This window comes from Aedes albopictus, chromosome 2 (assembly GCF_035046485.1).
Source record: "Aedes albopictus strain Foshan chromosome 2, AalbF5, whole genome shotgun sequence".
Classification (NCBI taxonomy): Eukaryota; Metazoa; Arthropoda; class Insecta; order Diptera; family Culicidae; genus Aedes; species Aedes albopictus.
This window is the reverse complement of record NC_085137.1, coordinates 23,026,916-23,039,848: the sequence shown is the minus strand read 5'-3', so window position 1 is coordinate 23,039,848 and position 12,933 is coordinate 23,026,916. Positions and strand designations below refer to the sequence as shown.

At 38.3% G+C, this 12,933-nt stretch overlaps 1 protein-coding gene across 3 annotated transcripts in view; it reads left to right on the top strand.

The window, feature by feature from the left end:
- LOC109623404 (beta-1,4-glucuronyltransferase 1) overlaps window positions 1-12,933 on the top strand; it is a 416,723-nt gene that overhangs the window by 378,190 nt on the left and 25,600 nt on the right. For all 3 annotated transcript variants that reach the window (XM_062849306.1, XM_062849308.1, XM_062849307.1), the window contains one exon: window positions 10,602-11,358. In XM_062849306.1, coding sequence (XP_062705290.1) covers window positions 11,026-11,358 — 333 coding nt within the window. In that variant the 5' untranslated portion in view covers window positions 10,602-11,025. The remainder of the gene's footprint in view (window positions 1-10,601; window positions 11,359-12,933) is intronic.

Here is a 12,933-nt window from a genome sequence, read left to right as displayed (position 1 = left end):
GAAGATATTCTAAAGAACTTTCGAAAGAAATTCGTAGAAGACTTTCCGAAACGAATTCCTGAATGATTTTGATAAGAAAGCTGTGAAGCATTTTGATATCCAGGGAAGGTTTAATAAAAAAAGTTCCTCAATTAATTTCTGGGGTAAACTTCAGAAAACTTTGAAGAAAACTCTGACGAATACTGTGAATTTTCTGATGAATCAATGAAAACTACTGAAAATGTCATTTCGATATATGTAAATTCAACCAGCTCATTTTAGAAGCTGAACCTGAAGGTGGAAATCATTTGGCATTATTCGAAGGTAGTCCGTGACATTTACCTTACAAATTCAAAAAAAAAGCGGCTTTTCCGTGACTTTCTTGTAGAACTGGACTAGCCGCACAAGTTTTTCTTACACCATATTCCAGGAGCAATTTGTGGGGTAATCCAGGGTAAAATCCCGGGTAATCCCGGTAATCACGGGTTAAAAATAGAAGACATCGATTGATGGAAATCTGCAGCTTCTAGGTGGTCTCTGTCGCTAAAGTAGATCACGAAATGGTCATAGTGGAACTGTACCCAACCGAAAAAAATGAGGTCTCTGCTGATACGCACCACGTCTCGCTGGCGTATGAAAGCACAGATTTCATGTTGCAATTAAAAACTCTGAAATTTCTAACTTTATTGATAATCAATAATTTCTCAAAGCCTCAAATAGGAGAAAATAACCTACCACACAGGCTAAAACTCTCTTGGAATCTATCCTACAAATTTCCATCAGGTGTTTGGGGAAGAAAGTCGATGACCATAAGAAGTTCATGAACGCATAAATAAGTAGAACAAAGAATTGGACAACGGAGTTAGACTTTTACGCGAAACCAGCAACTGGATGCCAAATTTGAATCTAATTTCATGCTTCACGAACTGCAAACACTTCTTCGTATGAAGAAAGAAACACTAACACCAAACTTTGTGAAACGCATTGTATATCGTCATGTCATTATGAATATTTAAATAATTCATACTTGAGAGTCAATTGGTCTTGTCAGTCAGAGGTCAGTGCCGCTTTTTTCTTCCGTTTCCAGCATTATTCTTCATTATCTTACATCCGTGGAATGTGATATGTACTTATCGTATGGTTTTGTCCTTTCGTCTCGTATTTCTGATCAAAAACAACTTGTCTCACAAATGGTTTAATTGTGTGATGAATCATTTTCAATAAGTTATAAGTAGTATGTATTGGAACATCGGTATGAGGTTGGTTGCTTTACAAAGCTTGGTCATAAACATGTTAGAAAAATGTCATAATAGTAAAAAAACATTGCTTTCTCTGAATGTAAACATCACAAATTTTAGATATTTGCTGATTGGGCACGATTTGCTCACACCGAATTCGTTAATAATCATACCACTTAACACACCCTGTTTGAAGAATAGTAATCAATTTGTGAAAAATGATATGCTGGCTATACATCCACCAACCAATTAAGCACACCTGACATAAGCGCACGGCACGGCTTTTCAAGTTCCATCTACAAGAATGTGAATGGCAACTGTTGCCATTTGCATTGTTGTGGACAAACAGTCTGGTTTGTTGTGTAGCTAATTCTGTTATTTACTCATATGTTACACATCACACTTCTTATTTGTAAAGCTGGAACGAGTGAACAAGTAAATAATATCAATATGACCGGGGCGAAAAAAAAAATGCAAACCATGAACATTATTTGTAGGTGCTTGGTCATAATAATTGTTCTCTTCGACGACATAGGTGTAATTAGACACTGTTTTGAGTTCCGTCAAACCTCGGCGTGGTTTGAATTTATGAATGATTTAATTCACTTCCACTTGTTAAATCAGGTGTATCGGGGCAAGTGGAAACAGGAGGGACATGATGAAATGCGAAGTTTTGGAAAATATTGCAAAACAATTTTAAAATGTGTCATTTACCAAAAGACTGTTTTATTCAAAAACTATGTTTTAAAACATTTCAATTGTTAATTACGATTAGATAACGTCATATTAACCCGCTGTTTCATCTTACCCCAGCTGCTTCAATTTGCCCATGGCATGGAGAGAGAGAGAGAGGGTGAATAGAGATGACCGAAATTTGGTTTACAAGCTTCAACAACAGTGTCTAGAAAGATTTTACCGTGAACAAGCATGGCCATCTGTATAAACGTCTTAATAAGTTTAAGCAGGCACATTCGAATGGGAATGATCATGAAACTCAACTTGGATGCAATCTAATCCATCACTGTCATCCTCCAGGCAGGGAAAAACAGAACAAGCCTAACGTCCACCAGATCATCAGCCGTTCCATGGATCTTATGCATCTTTAACGCACCCAGTCCGTCAGTTAGTCTCCTGCCTTTCCTTTGAATAGCTAACCTGTCGCGTGTCTATCAGGCTCCTACAGGTTGCCGGCCACCCAAGCACAGTAGGAAAGTATGATGTTTGAGGAATTAGCACTAAGTAAAAATTCACGAATGAAAAGAAATAAGAAAGGGAGGTAAGTACAATAGGTGTGATTTAAAATTTAAAAGTCAATAACTTGGTCAGTTATTTTGCAACTTGCGGCCAAAAAAACTAGGTATCAAATAACGTGTCTTTTATGTTTCTTTTATCTTTTATTCAGAGCAGGGAAAAGCCCATTAGAGCTGAACTACCAATTGAGCTCTCTCTCCTCCTCCTCTTCCTCATCTTTTCTCATCAACAGAAATTGCAAATGCAAATGATGACAAAGATTATGTACGGCTAATATACACTTATATACTCCTAAGCTTAAATGTATACTAAATAATGTACCAAATGTTCATAGACTTTTTATAACAGTTAAGTAACACCGAAAATATCATCTTTTTCAACTGATTTTTGAACCTTTTCTGTTTCGTTACATCCCACTGTGCTGTAGTGTGGCAGTTGAGTTGCGTTATCATGGGGAATCTTAGGCATTGTTTCTTTAACTGCACTAAAGTGACCATTAAACACCAAAGGTACCTACACTACAATAGCAACCTGATGGGTGGCTCGCCTGATGGACATTACTGGGACTTGGTACCTAGTGGGATCGAGGAAAGAAAATTTCGAATGCAACGTTGCTTGGTAATCTGGCGCCTTTGTTTTAAGTTGGTACTGGACTGCAATGCACCACACTCGACACTTGTTTCTAGGGAGCATTGTCAGGTTCTGGTGGGAACTTGTCTTTGTGGGTGGGATAGCGCCCATTATACCCGATTAGAATCCCTTGTCGCGTATTTGGGTTTTGATGAAAGATGTTGGGAAGAATGGGAAGTGAGACTATCTGACCGTGGCTATGAAATCGATTTCTATGCTTCATTAGCATAGAAGCTTAAGTGTAGAATGACTTCTTTGTCACCTTGGGTCGCTGAATCTCGGGAACCGTTAGGCGCTATGATGTTTTCATATGCGCTTAAGCCGAAAAAGCTATAAAAGTTTTCAACGTTGGATCTTCATAATTGCCTCAGTGACGTAAGAGATGCGTTGAACCGGTTTTATGAATTTGTGTCTAGTTTTGTGGTCAAGCTATATATCCGCAACCTCAATAAATTATTCAAATTTTGCAATAGAGTTTGCTCTTTTTCTTACTGACCTCAAATAGATTCTGCTGTTGCTAAATATTCCGTTAGGTATTCGTTGAGAATGGCCTTTTATATAATATGTCTGTTCTATAGCCATGTCCAATATAGTAGCAAATTGATATGAGTTTTTGGAGGGTTATTTTTACCTATTTTTATGCCTCCAGCATGACTCCGGTAGTGTTGAACGTGTAGTAGAGCTCCGTTTTCGTCGCGGTCTTGGCCGATTCTCATCCAGTATTCACGCAAGTTTTGGTTCCCAGACCTCCATCACCGCGTATAGCCAACGCACTAAGGGCCAGAATCGCAATCTAGCGGAACTAAATTAATTACTCCAAAACGAAGCATTTCTGACACATGATGTCTTCGACAAAGTTGTTTGACATCAGCAGGAGCATCTATTGCTTAGAATGTAGTAGTTCGCAACTCGCCCGCATAGGTGGCGCCCCCATCTAACTTCTTTGTTTCACGTTCTAGAGACTTGGTGCCTTCGGCAAAGTTGTTTATTTTGGCAAAATAAACAACTCTTTCTCAGACGTCAAAATTCCACAGCCTATTGTTTTCGAGTTATTTAAAAAATAAAAACCAATCAATGAAAAAACAGTTTTTAAGCTAATATTGACGTTTCTACTAGAAACCATGTGAGTTTAATTTTTTTCCTAATGCATATGTGTCAAACCAAACACATTGTATGGGAATATGTTGAATATTATCATTAAAAACTCAAAATAAAAACACAAATTCGAAAAAATAGTGTAAATTTCATGCCTTAATATCTCACAAAACGCAAAAAATCGCAACTTCAAATTTTCAGCAAATACGAAGTAATACTAAGTGAACATGCTGCCAAAAATTTGGAGAGGTATTTTTTGAGATAATAGCTTTTTAGTAACAGTATAAATATAAGTAGTGCCAGCATGTAACTTTTTACTGTTACACATTAGAGAGTTTATGTCTTCGAATGACTCAATAAACAACTCTTTCTCAGACGTCAAAATTCCACGGCCTACTGTCGAATTATTGTATATAACCTAGATGTTTTTGATAAAACTTATATTAAAACACATATTGATGCAATACTATGAACTATTTTTTATTGTTTTTACTTTTACGATACATAGTAGGTCAAGCAAGTGTCAGTTTACTATTTCAGCATGGGTCAAGATATCTTTTAATTTTTGGCATGTCTTTTTCAAAATGTTTTATGCTTAACCTATTTTGTCAACCTTTTTAAATTTTAGAGCGTGGAATATCTTGTCGAAAACTCGTGGATCTGTTCCTGGATGGAAAGGACGTTGATAGAAGATTGTGAAACTCAAGCTCCACAAAACTGACATGTTCATGACCTACTATGTATCGTAAAAGTAAAAACAATAAAAAATAGTTCATACTATTACATCAAAATGTGTTTTATAGTCGTTTTTTGACAATATAATCTAGTTTATATGCAATAATTCGAAAACAGTAGGCCATGGAATTTTGACGTCTAAGAAAGAGTTGTTTATTTAGTCAAAATGAACAACTTTTTCGAAGACATAAACTCTCTAATGTGTAACAGTAAAAAGTTACATGCTGGCACTACTTATATTTATACTGTTACTAAAAAGTTCTCAAAAAATACCTCTTCACATTTTTGGCAGTATGTTCACATAGTATTGCTTAGTATTTGCTGAAAATTAGAAGTTGTGATTTTTTGCGCTTTGTGAGATATTAAGGCTTGAAATTCACATAATTTTTTCGAATTTGTATTTTTATTTTGAGTTTTTAATGATAATATTCAACATATTCCCGTACAATGTGTTTGGTTTGACACATATGCATTAGGGAAAAAAATAAACTCACATGGTTTCTAGTAAAAATGTCAAAATAAGCCTCAAAAAAGGTTTTTTCATTGATTGGTTTTTATTTTTTGAATAACTCGAAAACAGTAGGCTGTGGAATTTTGACGTCTGAGAAAGAGTTGTTTATTTTGCCAAAATAAACAACTTTGCTGAAGACGCTAAGTCTCTAGGACGTAAAACAAAGAAGTTAGATGGTGGCGCCACCTATGCGGGCGAGTTGCGAACTACTACGTTCTAAGCAATAGATGCTCCTGCTGATGTCAAACAACTTTGTCGAAGACATCATGTGTCAGAAATGCTTCGTATTGGAGTAATTAATTTAGTTCCGCTAGATTGCGATTCTGGCCCTTAGTGGCAACGCAACGCGATTGCGACTGCCGATAAATTCTCTGATATTATCGATTGGTTGAGAGTTCGGCTTTGCATTCTACAATAGCTCTCGAGAACGAACGTTTAGGATTCGTCCCTACGTTTCGGCAAATTGTTGGTGCCTTCTTCAGGGCAACTGTGGGGAAGGGGTTTATTTAAAATGTGGTTTTGTACAATATTTTAGAATCTATAATTACAAATCATGATGTAATGTGACCAATGCGATAAGCACAGGATCTCAGGATATCTGCCGGTCTTAAGTGAAGAAGCGACTTCTCGGCTCAAACTGTGCTCGAAACGAATATTTGAAGCTAATGAAATCGAAAGAAGTACTGACCAGGACATTCATGCAAGATCTAGCAAGTTGCGTTGCACTCAAGCAAGAGTTGAATGGGCTATAGATTTTTTGGAACCATATTAATCACCGGGGACAGATAAAATTCGTCTAGATTCAGCATGGAAAAAATATGAAAACACTGTTTAACTAAAATATTTTAAGCCAGAATTATATTCCAATAAGCTGGCGTTTAATTTTTTTTATCTGTATTAGCCCTAGGCTAGTTCATCTCGGGACCCACGCTTTACTTCCCTTCCGAAGGAAGAACTCACATTTTGCGAGTTTGTCGGGAGTGGGATTCGATCCCAGGTCCTCGGCGTGATAGTCAAGTGTTCTAACCATCACACCAGGTCCGCTCCACTTGGCGTTTAATTCATTGTGTATTCATTCCCAAAGCCAATAAAAAATAAAAAGAAATCCAATCAGATTATTTCGATAGACCAATTAGTCTATCGTCATTCATGGTGAAAATAATGAAAAAAAAAACCATAGATTACTACATCAAATCAAAATATCTGGTAACGATTCCATTTTTTTTTTTTTTTTTGTCTGTATTAACGAGATTTTTAACTCTAGGCTAGTTCATCTCGGGACCCACGTTTTTACTTCCCTTCCGAAGGAAGAACCCACATTTTGTGAGTATGTCGGGAGTGGGATTCGATCCCAGGTCCTCGGCGTGATAGTCAAGTGTTCTAACCACCACACCAGGTCCGCTCCACAACGATTCCATTTAATAAAAACCAATTTGAGTATCAGCATGGAAAGTCGACAATACCAGCACTCCATACACTGGTAATAAAAGTTGAAAAAAACTTTTGAGGCTAATGAGATCTTGTTAGCTGCATTTCTTGATATTGAAGGAGCCTTTGGCAATACCTCTCCTAATTGGGTTTTTAAATTAAGAAAAATGTTTTAATTTTTTGATTTTATACGAAAGAGCACCTTTTTCTGAACCACTATGATTTTTTTCAGATTTTTAGAACTTCATTTTGGTACCTAAAATCGATTGCGAAGAGATTTTTCGAAATCACCTTTTGACAGCTGGGCAACTGCTTGACAGCTCCGCCCAGTACAAAATGCGACGAGGGGTGATTCGACAAATCGCTCCCATACAAACTTCAAATTGGGTTTTAAATAGGTTTCCGGGCACCAAAATTCATGAAAATTTGGATTTCGGCTCAGTTTTGCATGCAGATTCAGAATATGGAATTATCTCAACACCGTTAAAGAAGCCAATTCAACGAAAAATGTGATGATCAAGCGTAACTTTGATAAGTGAATAGTAAATTGTTTTCTTTTTGGAATGTTTCAAAAAGGAGAAATAGCTTGTCATTGGTATAATTCAATAACTATGTTTAGGACTGTGAAATATTGTCCACAAGGAGGTGTTCTTTCACCTGTATTGAGATCATTTTTAGTCGACGAACTAATATCGAATCTTGTAGCACATGGATTCAAAATAATCGGATTCGCAGATGATATAGTTATTATAGTATGTGGTAAATTTGATCCAGTAATTAGAGACAGGCTGCAGTACGCTCTGAACTTGATTTTAGTCAGGTGTAAAATTGAGAGGTTATCAGTAAACCCTCATAAAACTGCTATCTTGCAAACGAAATATGAAGGAGGAAATATAAAATGTCAGATATTTACTTACAAGGGTCAAAATTCTGCTTTTCTTTACATTCCTCAAGGTATTCATCAATTACTGCTGGTAGGTCTCCAGCAATATCTCTTAAAAGTTCCTCCAGAAACTCCAGCTGTGATTTCTCCTGAAATGCCTCAAGAGATTTTTTAGATGTCCTTGGAGAAGTCCATAAACGAATCACAGGAGCATTTTTTTTATGAATCTCAGGAAGAATCTCAAGAGGGATTCCTGAACATCTCATCAAATATTGCGAATATTGATCCAAATTCCAATTTTATGGTGTCATCCTCTTAGTTGCCAGCAGTTCCCGTCGAAAAATTAGGTTTCTAGAGCTATTATAGTTATTTTTGATAAATCATCGAAAAAAGCTTGAAAATAAGGCCTCACCATTTAAGGCCATTTTTTAGGACAAACTTGTTAGAATCCCAAAATGGCCGCCACAATGGCCGACTTTGGCACCTCACGTTTTCGAGGGCACAAATCTCTTCGTAAATAAAACCAGCGCACCTGATCTTCTTATTTTAAGCTTATTACAAGTCAGCAATAACAGAATAATAAAATGCACTGTTGTTTGAAGCTTGTTTTTGAGATTTGTGCGTCTGAAGTTCTGGTGCCCTGTTCAAGCGGGATTTTAAGACGTTTGTCCTTAAGGCTCGATGAAACATTACACTTTTAAGTGGATTGATACTTTTTAGAATCTCAAACTCATAGCCATCATATTATACATATATCAATGGTAAGTAGTATCAACCTGGACCAGAACTTTATTAACTTGACAGCAATGCGGAACAAATTTGGTTCTCCTGTCCCATCCTCACACCCTCGAAGGGGTGAGAAAGGGTCAATTTTCATGCCCTTTAGTTTCATGGAAAATTGACGAACTCCAAATATTTTTTCATCATCTGTGCATGCATTACCAAAGATCATATTTCAGTGATCAAAGGAATTTTCCATGAAAAGAAGCACAATTTATTAAACAATGAATGTGGAATTATGCATTTTTGATTAATTCGCACCAACGACGGTAAAGAAGTTATTGCAGAAATCCATGAAGAAATCACAACAAAATTACTGGAGGGGGCCTCCTGGAAATCATTTTCAAATTCTTCCAGGCCTGTTGGTCCAGGGATTTTTTTATGAATTTATTCATGAATTCCTTCAGAAATTTATCCTGAGACTCTTCCAAAAAATCTTGATGCGACTCGAGTTTTCAAAAACTGATCCAGGAACGTTTTTTGAAGTTCTTCTAGAAATTTTGAATGTGACTACTTAAGGGATTTCTCCATGAATTCTTCCCAGAATTCCTATTGAAACTTCTTCAGAAACGTGTGCTAGGATTCCTCTAAAATTGTCTCCAGGGGATTTTCCAATAATTGTTCCATAAGTTACTCCTGTGACTCCAGACTCTCTCTAAGAAAATCATTTTTCATTCAATTTGTGCTTCGTCTTCTTCTTCTTCTTCTTCATGGCTCGTGCTCCCGCTGGAACTTGGCCTGCCTCGCTTCAACTTAGTGTTCTTTGAGCACTTCCACAGTTATTAACCCTAAAAGGGATACCTGGACCCCATTGGACCCCGCCGTCTCCGGATTGGCGATCCATAGCCTTAACCACTAGGCTAACTGAAGATCCCGTCTGTGCATGCGTTACCAAAGATCACATTCCAGTTATCATAGGAATTTTTCATGAAAAGAAGCAAAAGTTACTGAACCATGAATGTGGAATTATGCATTTTTGACCCATTCGCACCCCCAACGATGGTAAAGAAGTTATTGGAGAAATCCATGAAGAAACCACAGCAAAATTACTGGACGGATGCTCCTGGAAATCATTTTGAAGGTCTTCCAGGCCTACCAACTCCTACAAAATCTCTCAAATTAATTATCCAGGAATTTTTTCATGAAATGATTCTTCCAGATATTCTTGATGCGACTCGAGTTTTCCATAACTGATCCACGTTTCTGAACGTTTTCTGAAATTCTTCTAAAAAATCTTCTTGTGACTACATAAGGGATTTCTCCATGAATTCTTCCCAGAATTCCTATTGAAACTCCTTCAGAAACGTGTGGTAGGATTCCTCCAAAAATGCCTTCAGGGGATTCTCCAATAATTGTTCCATAAGTTACTCCTGTAACTCTAGACTCCACCAGAGATTTCTTCAAGGATCGCTTCAGATATTTAAACAAGTTTCTCCAGGAATTCTTCTGAGATTTTTCAAGCATTTCCTGCATACAGTATTTGCTCTCAGGAGTCCCTCAAGAGGATACTCAGCAAGAATTGCCTAGAGCATTATTTTGGATGGACTAACACTATGAAATTCTCTAAGAAAATCATTTTTCATCCAATAGGTGACATTAAAAAAAAGACTATACAAAAGTTGACAAAAAATAGAAAAATACTTTTGGATTGAAATACGTAAGTTTACTTTTCGACTTTTTTTTGCCCTCGCATCTCTTGTTGCCAAAGTTGGCAAGGAAGATGATCATATATTTCAGGATAAAATTCAATTCTAGAAGTCATTAGTCCTGTTCAACGACGCAGGTTAGCTGAACATGCTCGAAGTTGTTGCATCTTGCTTTTACCCATTTGTCACCAAACGGTTAAGAGCGGGATGTAGCAACTTCGAGCAAGTTCAACCTACGTCGTTGAACAGGACTATTAACATCGAAGGTATAAGTCGCTTTACGGTGTGGTTGCTTCAACATCGTTATAATTTGATCAACAGAGCTCCCTTCAATTCATTAAAATGTATAAACGTCCAATAAACATTCCTCCAGAGATATGTTGAGTCACCCTTTATTATCTCCCTTCTTTCTGTGTTCTTTCCAGATTTCATCAGCATCCCGGAACGATTAGAAGCTGTGACTCTATGTCTACCACTGGAGCAGGTCCCCCAGGCAGAAGCAAACGGAGACGAACCGATCGAAGAAATGACGTAAACTTGTGCACCCGACTGGATCGACGGAACTGATTGGACCAAAAATATCATCAACAGCAACAACAACAATAATACCTACGATACCCGAGAGCAGCAGTAACTTTTTGCTGTTCCCCTTTTGAAGATCCAACCTTAGCAACGCACAGCCTCTCCCCTTTTTGGACTGAGTCTCATACACAGACAAAAAACAAGAACATTCGAATTCTAAAAAGCACAAAACGCACAAGAGCAAACCCAGCACGATACAAAACAAAAAAAAAGAAGAAGCGACAAAAATCGAATACGACGACGAGTCCCAAACGTACGATCACATTTATGAAACAGTTCAAAGACCAGAAGATCAAATTAATCAGAATGCTGACCCGGAGAAACTGGCTGCTGCGGTGCAGCATCCTGATCAATGTGGCGGTGCTGCTGTACCTGTGCAGCCACCTGCTGATCGGCGGGGGCAACTTTGCCCTGGGGCCGGCCTACATCATCTCGGACGAGTCGATGCTGAAACCGGCGGCACAGTACCGGACCCACATCCCGGCGCACTTGGCCGCCCAGCTGCGACAGGACGAGCGGGAAGCGTTGCTAATGCAGCAGCAACAGCAGACGCAATCACAGCAACATAGTAGTGTGGTATTAAAAATTCAGGAAAATGGGGTAAGTATTGGCATTATCTCTTTTGGTGTTAATCGTATTTTGGGAAAGTGTGCTTTCGTGTCCGAGAATTAAGTGGCTCATTTGTTACAGGATTTGGGACCGGATTATTTCTTATTTTAATATTTCAATTGAAAGTACGTACATGGATAAGGTGTTCCAAATTCAAATCGTCTTATAGTGTTCACTTAAAAAACAAGTTGCTCATCCATTGCCAACGTTAAAAAGATCACTCAAATCAATATAGATTTGTAATGGTGTTTATACTAGGTTCACTGCGTATTGGGAAATCACTGAAACAAAATTTAAAATTCAGTTGTTGTAGATCACCATGTTAGATCTTCTTAATGGGCACGATGAGTCGGCGAACTGCATCCGATTCAGTCAACGAACGGTAAATTAATTTCGGTGACAATCTGCCCTCTGGTCAACAATCTTGAGTGAACACGATGATTATTATAATGATGATGGTTCCGCGAGCACATCTTGGCTAATATTTAACGAGCTCCTGGGAATTGGCTAATTATAATTTGCACCATGGTGGTCACCGCTTGGTGCGATGTTCGCACAGCCCCAAATGCTCTTCTTCAGCGATTCTACCAGGAAAAGACGGGGACCCACAAACTCCCCAAATATAATAAACATCACAGTTGTCTGCACACATGAGTTTCCTCGCGAAGTGTTCTTATCATGTAAATTACCGCCGCACCCGAAATGCGATGCATCGCAACCCTCTTCATATTTCAACACTCATTGGCCACTTCAGCGTGGTACAATCCCCAGAAGAATTTGCATTCGCTTCCTTGTGGCTTGTGGTGAGCAATCTTTGCAGATCCTCTCTCACGAAGAAGGCATGACCCGAATTCCTGTTCCAGGTTTCAAGACATCCATAGGAAAGAAACCCAAGATGCAAATTTCGAGTGATCTTTAGATTGCTGCGCAGGTAGGTACCTAAATGACATCAGTCATCATCGAGCGCACAGTGCGTCGAATCAACACCAGTCATCGCTATAATATGGAATACGTGACTGATGCATTTTTAACGACGCGGTGTCATCGGCATCTCCGATGCCGCTGGCCACGCCACCTGCCAGCGACAGACTTGATGGGGGATAAGTGCGTTCACGCGGGACGCGGCTGGAAGGAATTTCCGAATCAAAAGAAGGCCAACGTCAAGAGCTTCTTTGTTGTGTCTGGAAGTGAATATAGCGTTTAATGCTGTGAATTGGTATTTAATTCACACTCAACTGTGATGGATGATAGGTGACCGGATTTTGATTCGTCAGTCGGCATGTGATATTCGGAATAACAGCTGCCCATGCCGATTTGCTTACAGAATGGTACAATATGTTTTTGCATTTGGAAAGAATAAATATCAAGTCTACCTCTAGGACATTTTACAAGCCATACTACAATGTCAGCCAACCGTGAAAAAAAAAGACTTCTTCTTGGATTCTGGAACATCCTGGATATCAACAGAGGCTAGCTGCAAGCATTGATTGCATGGCGATTGTGGTAGATTCTGTAGACCTTGAAAGTGTTGAAGTCCAGAGCATTTTTCATACTTTACAATGCCGT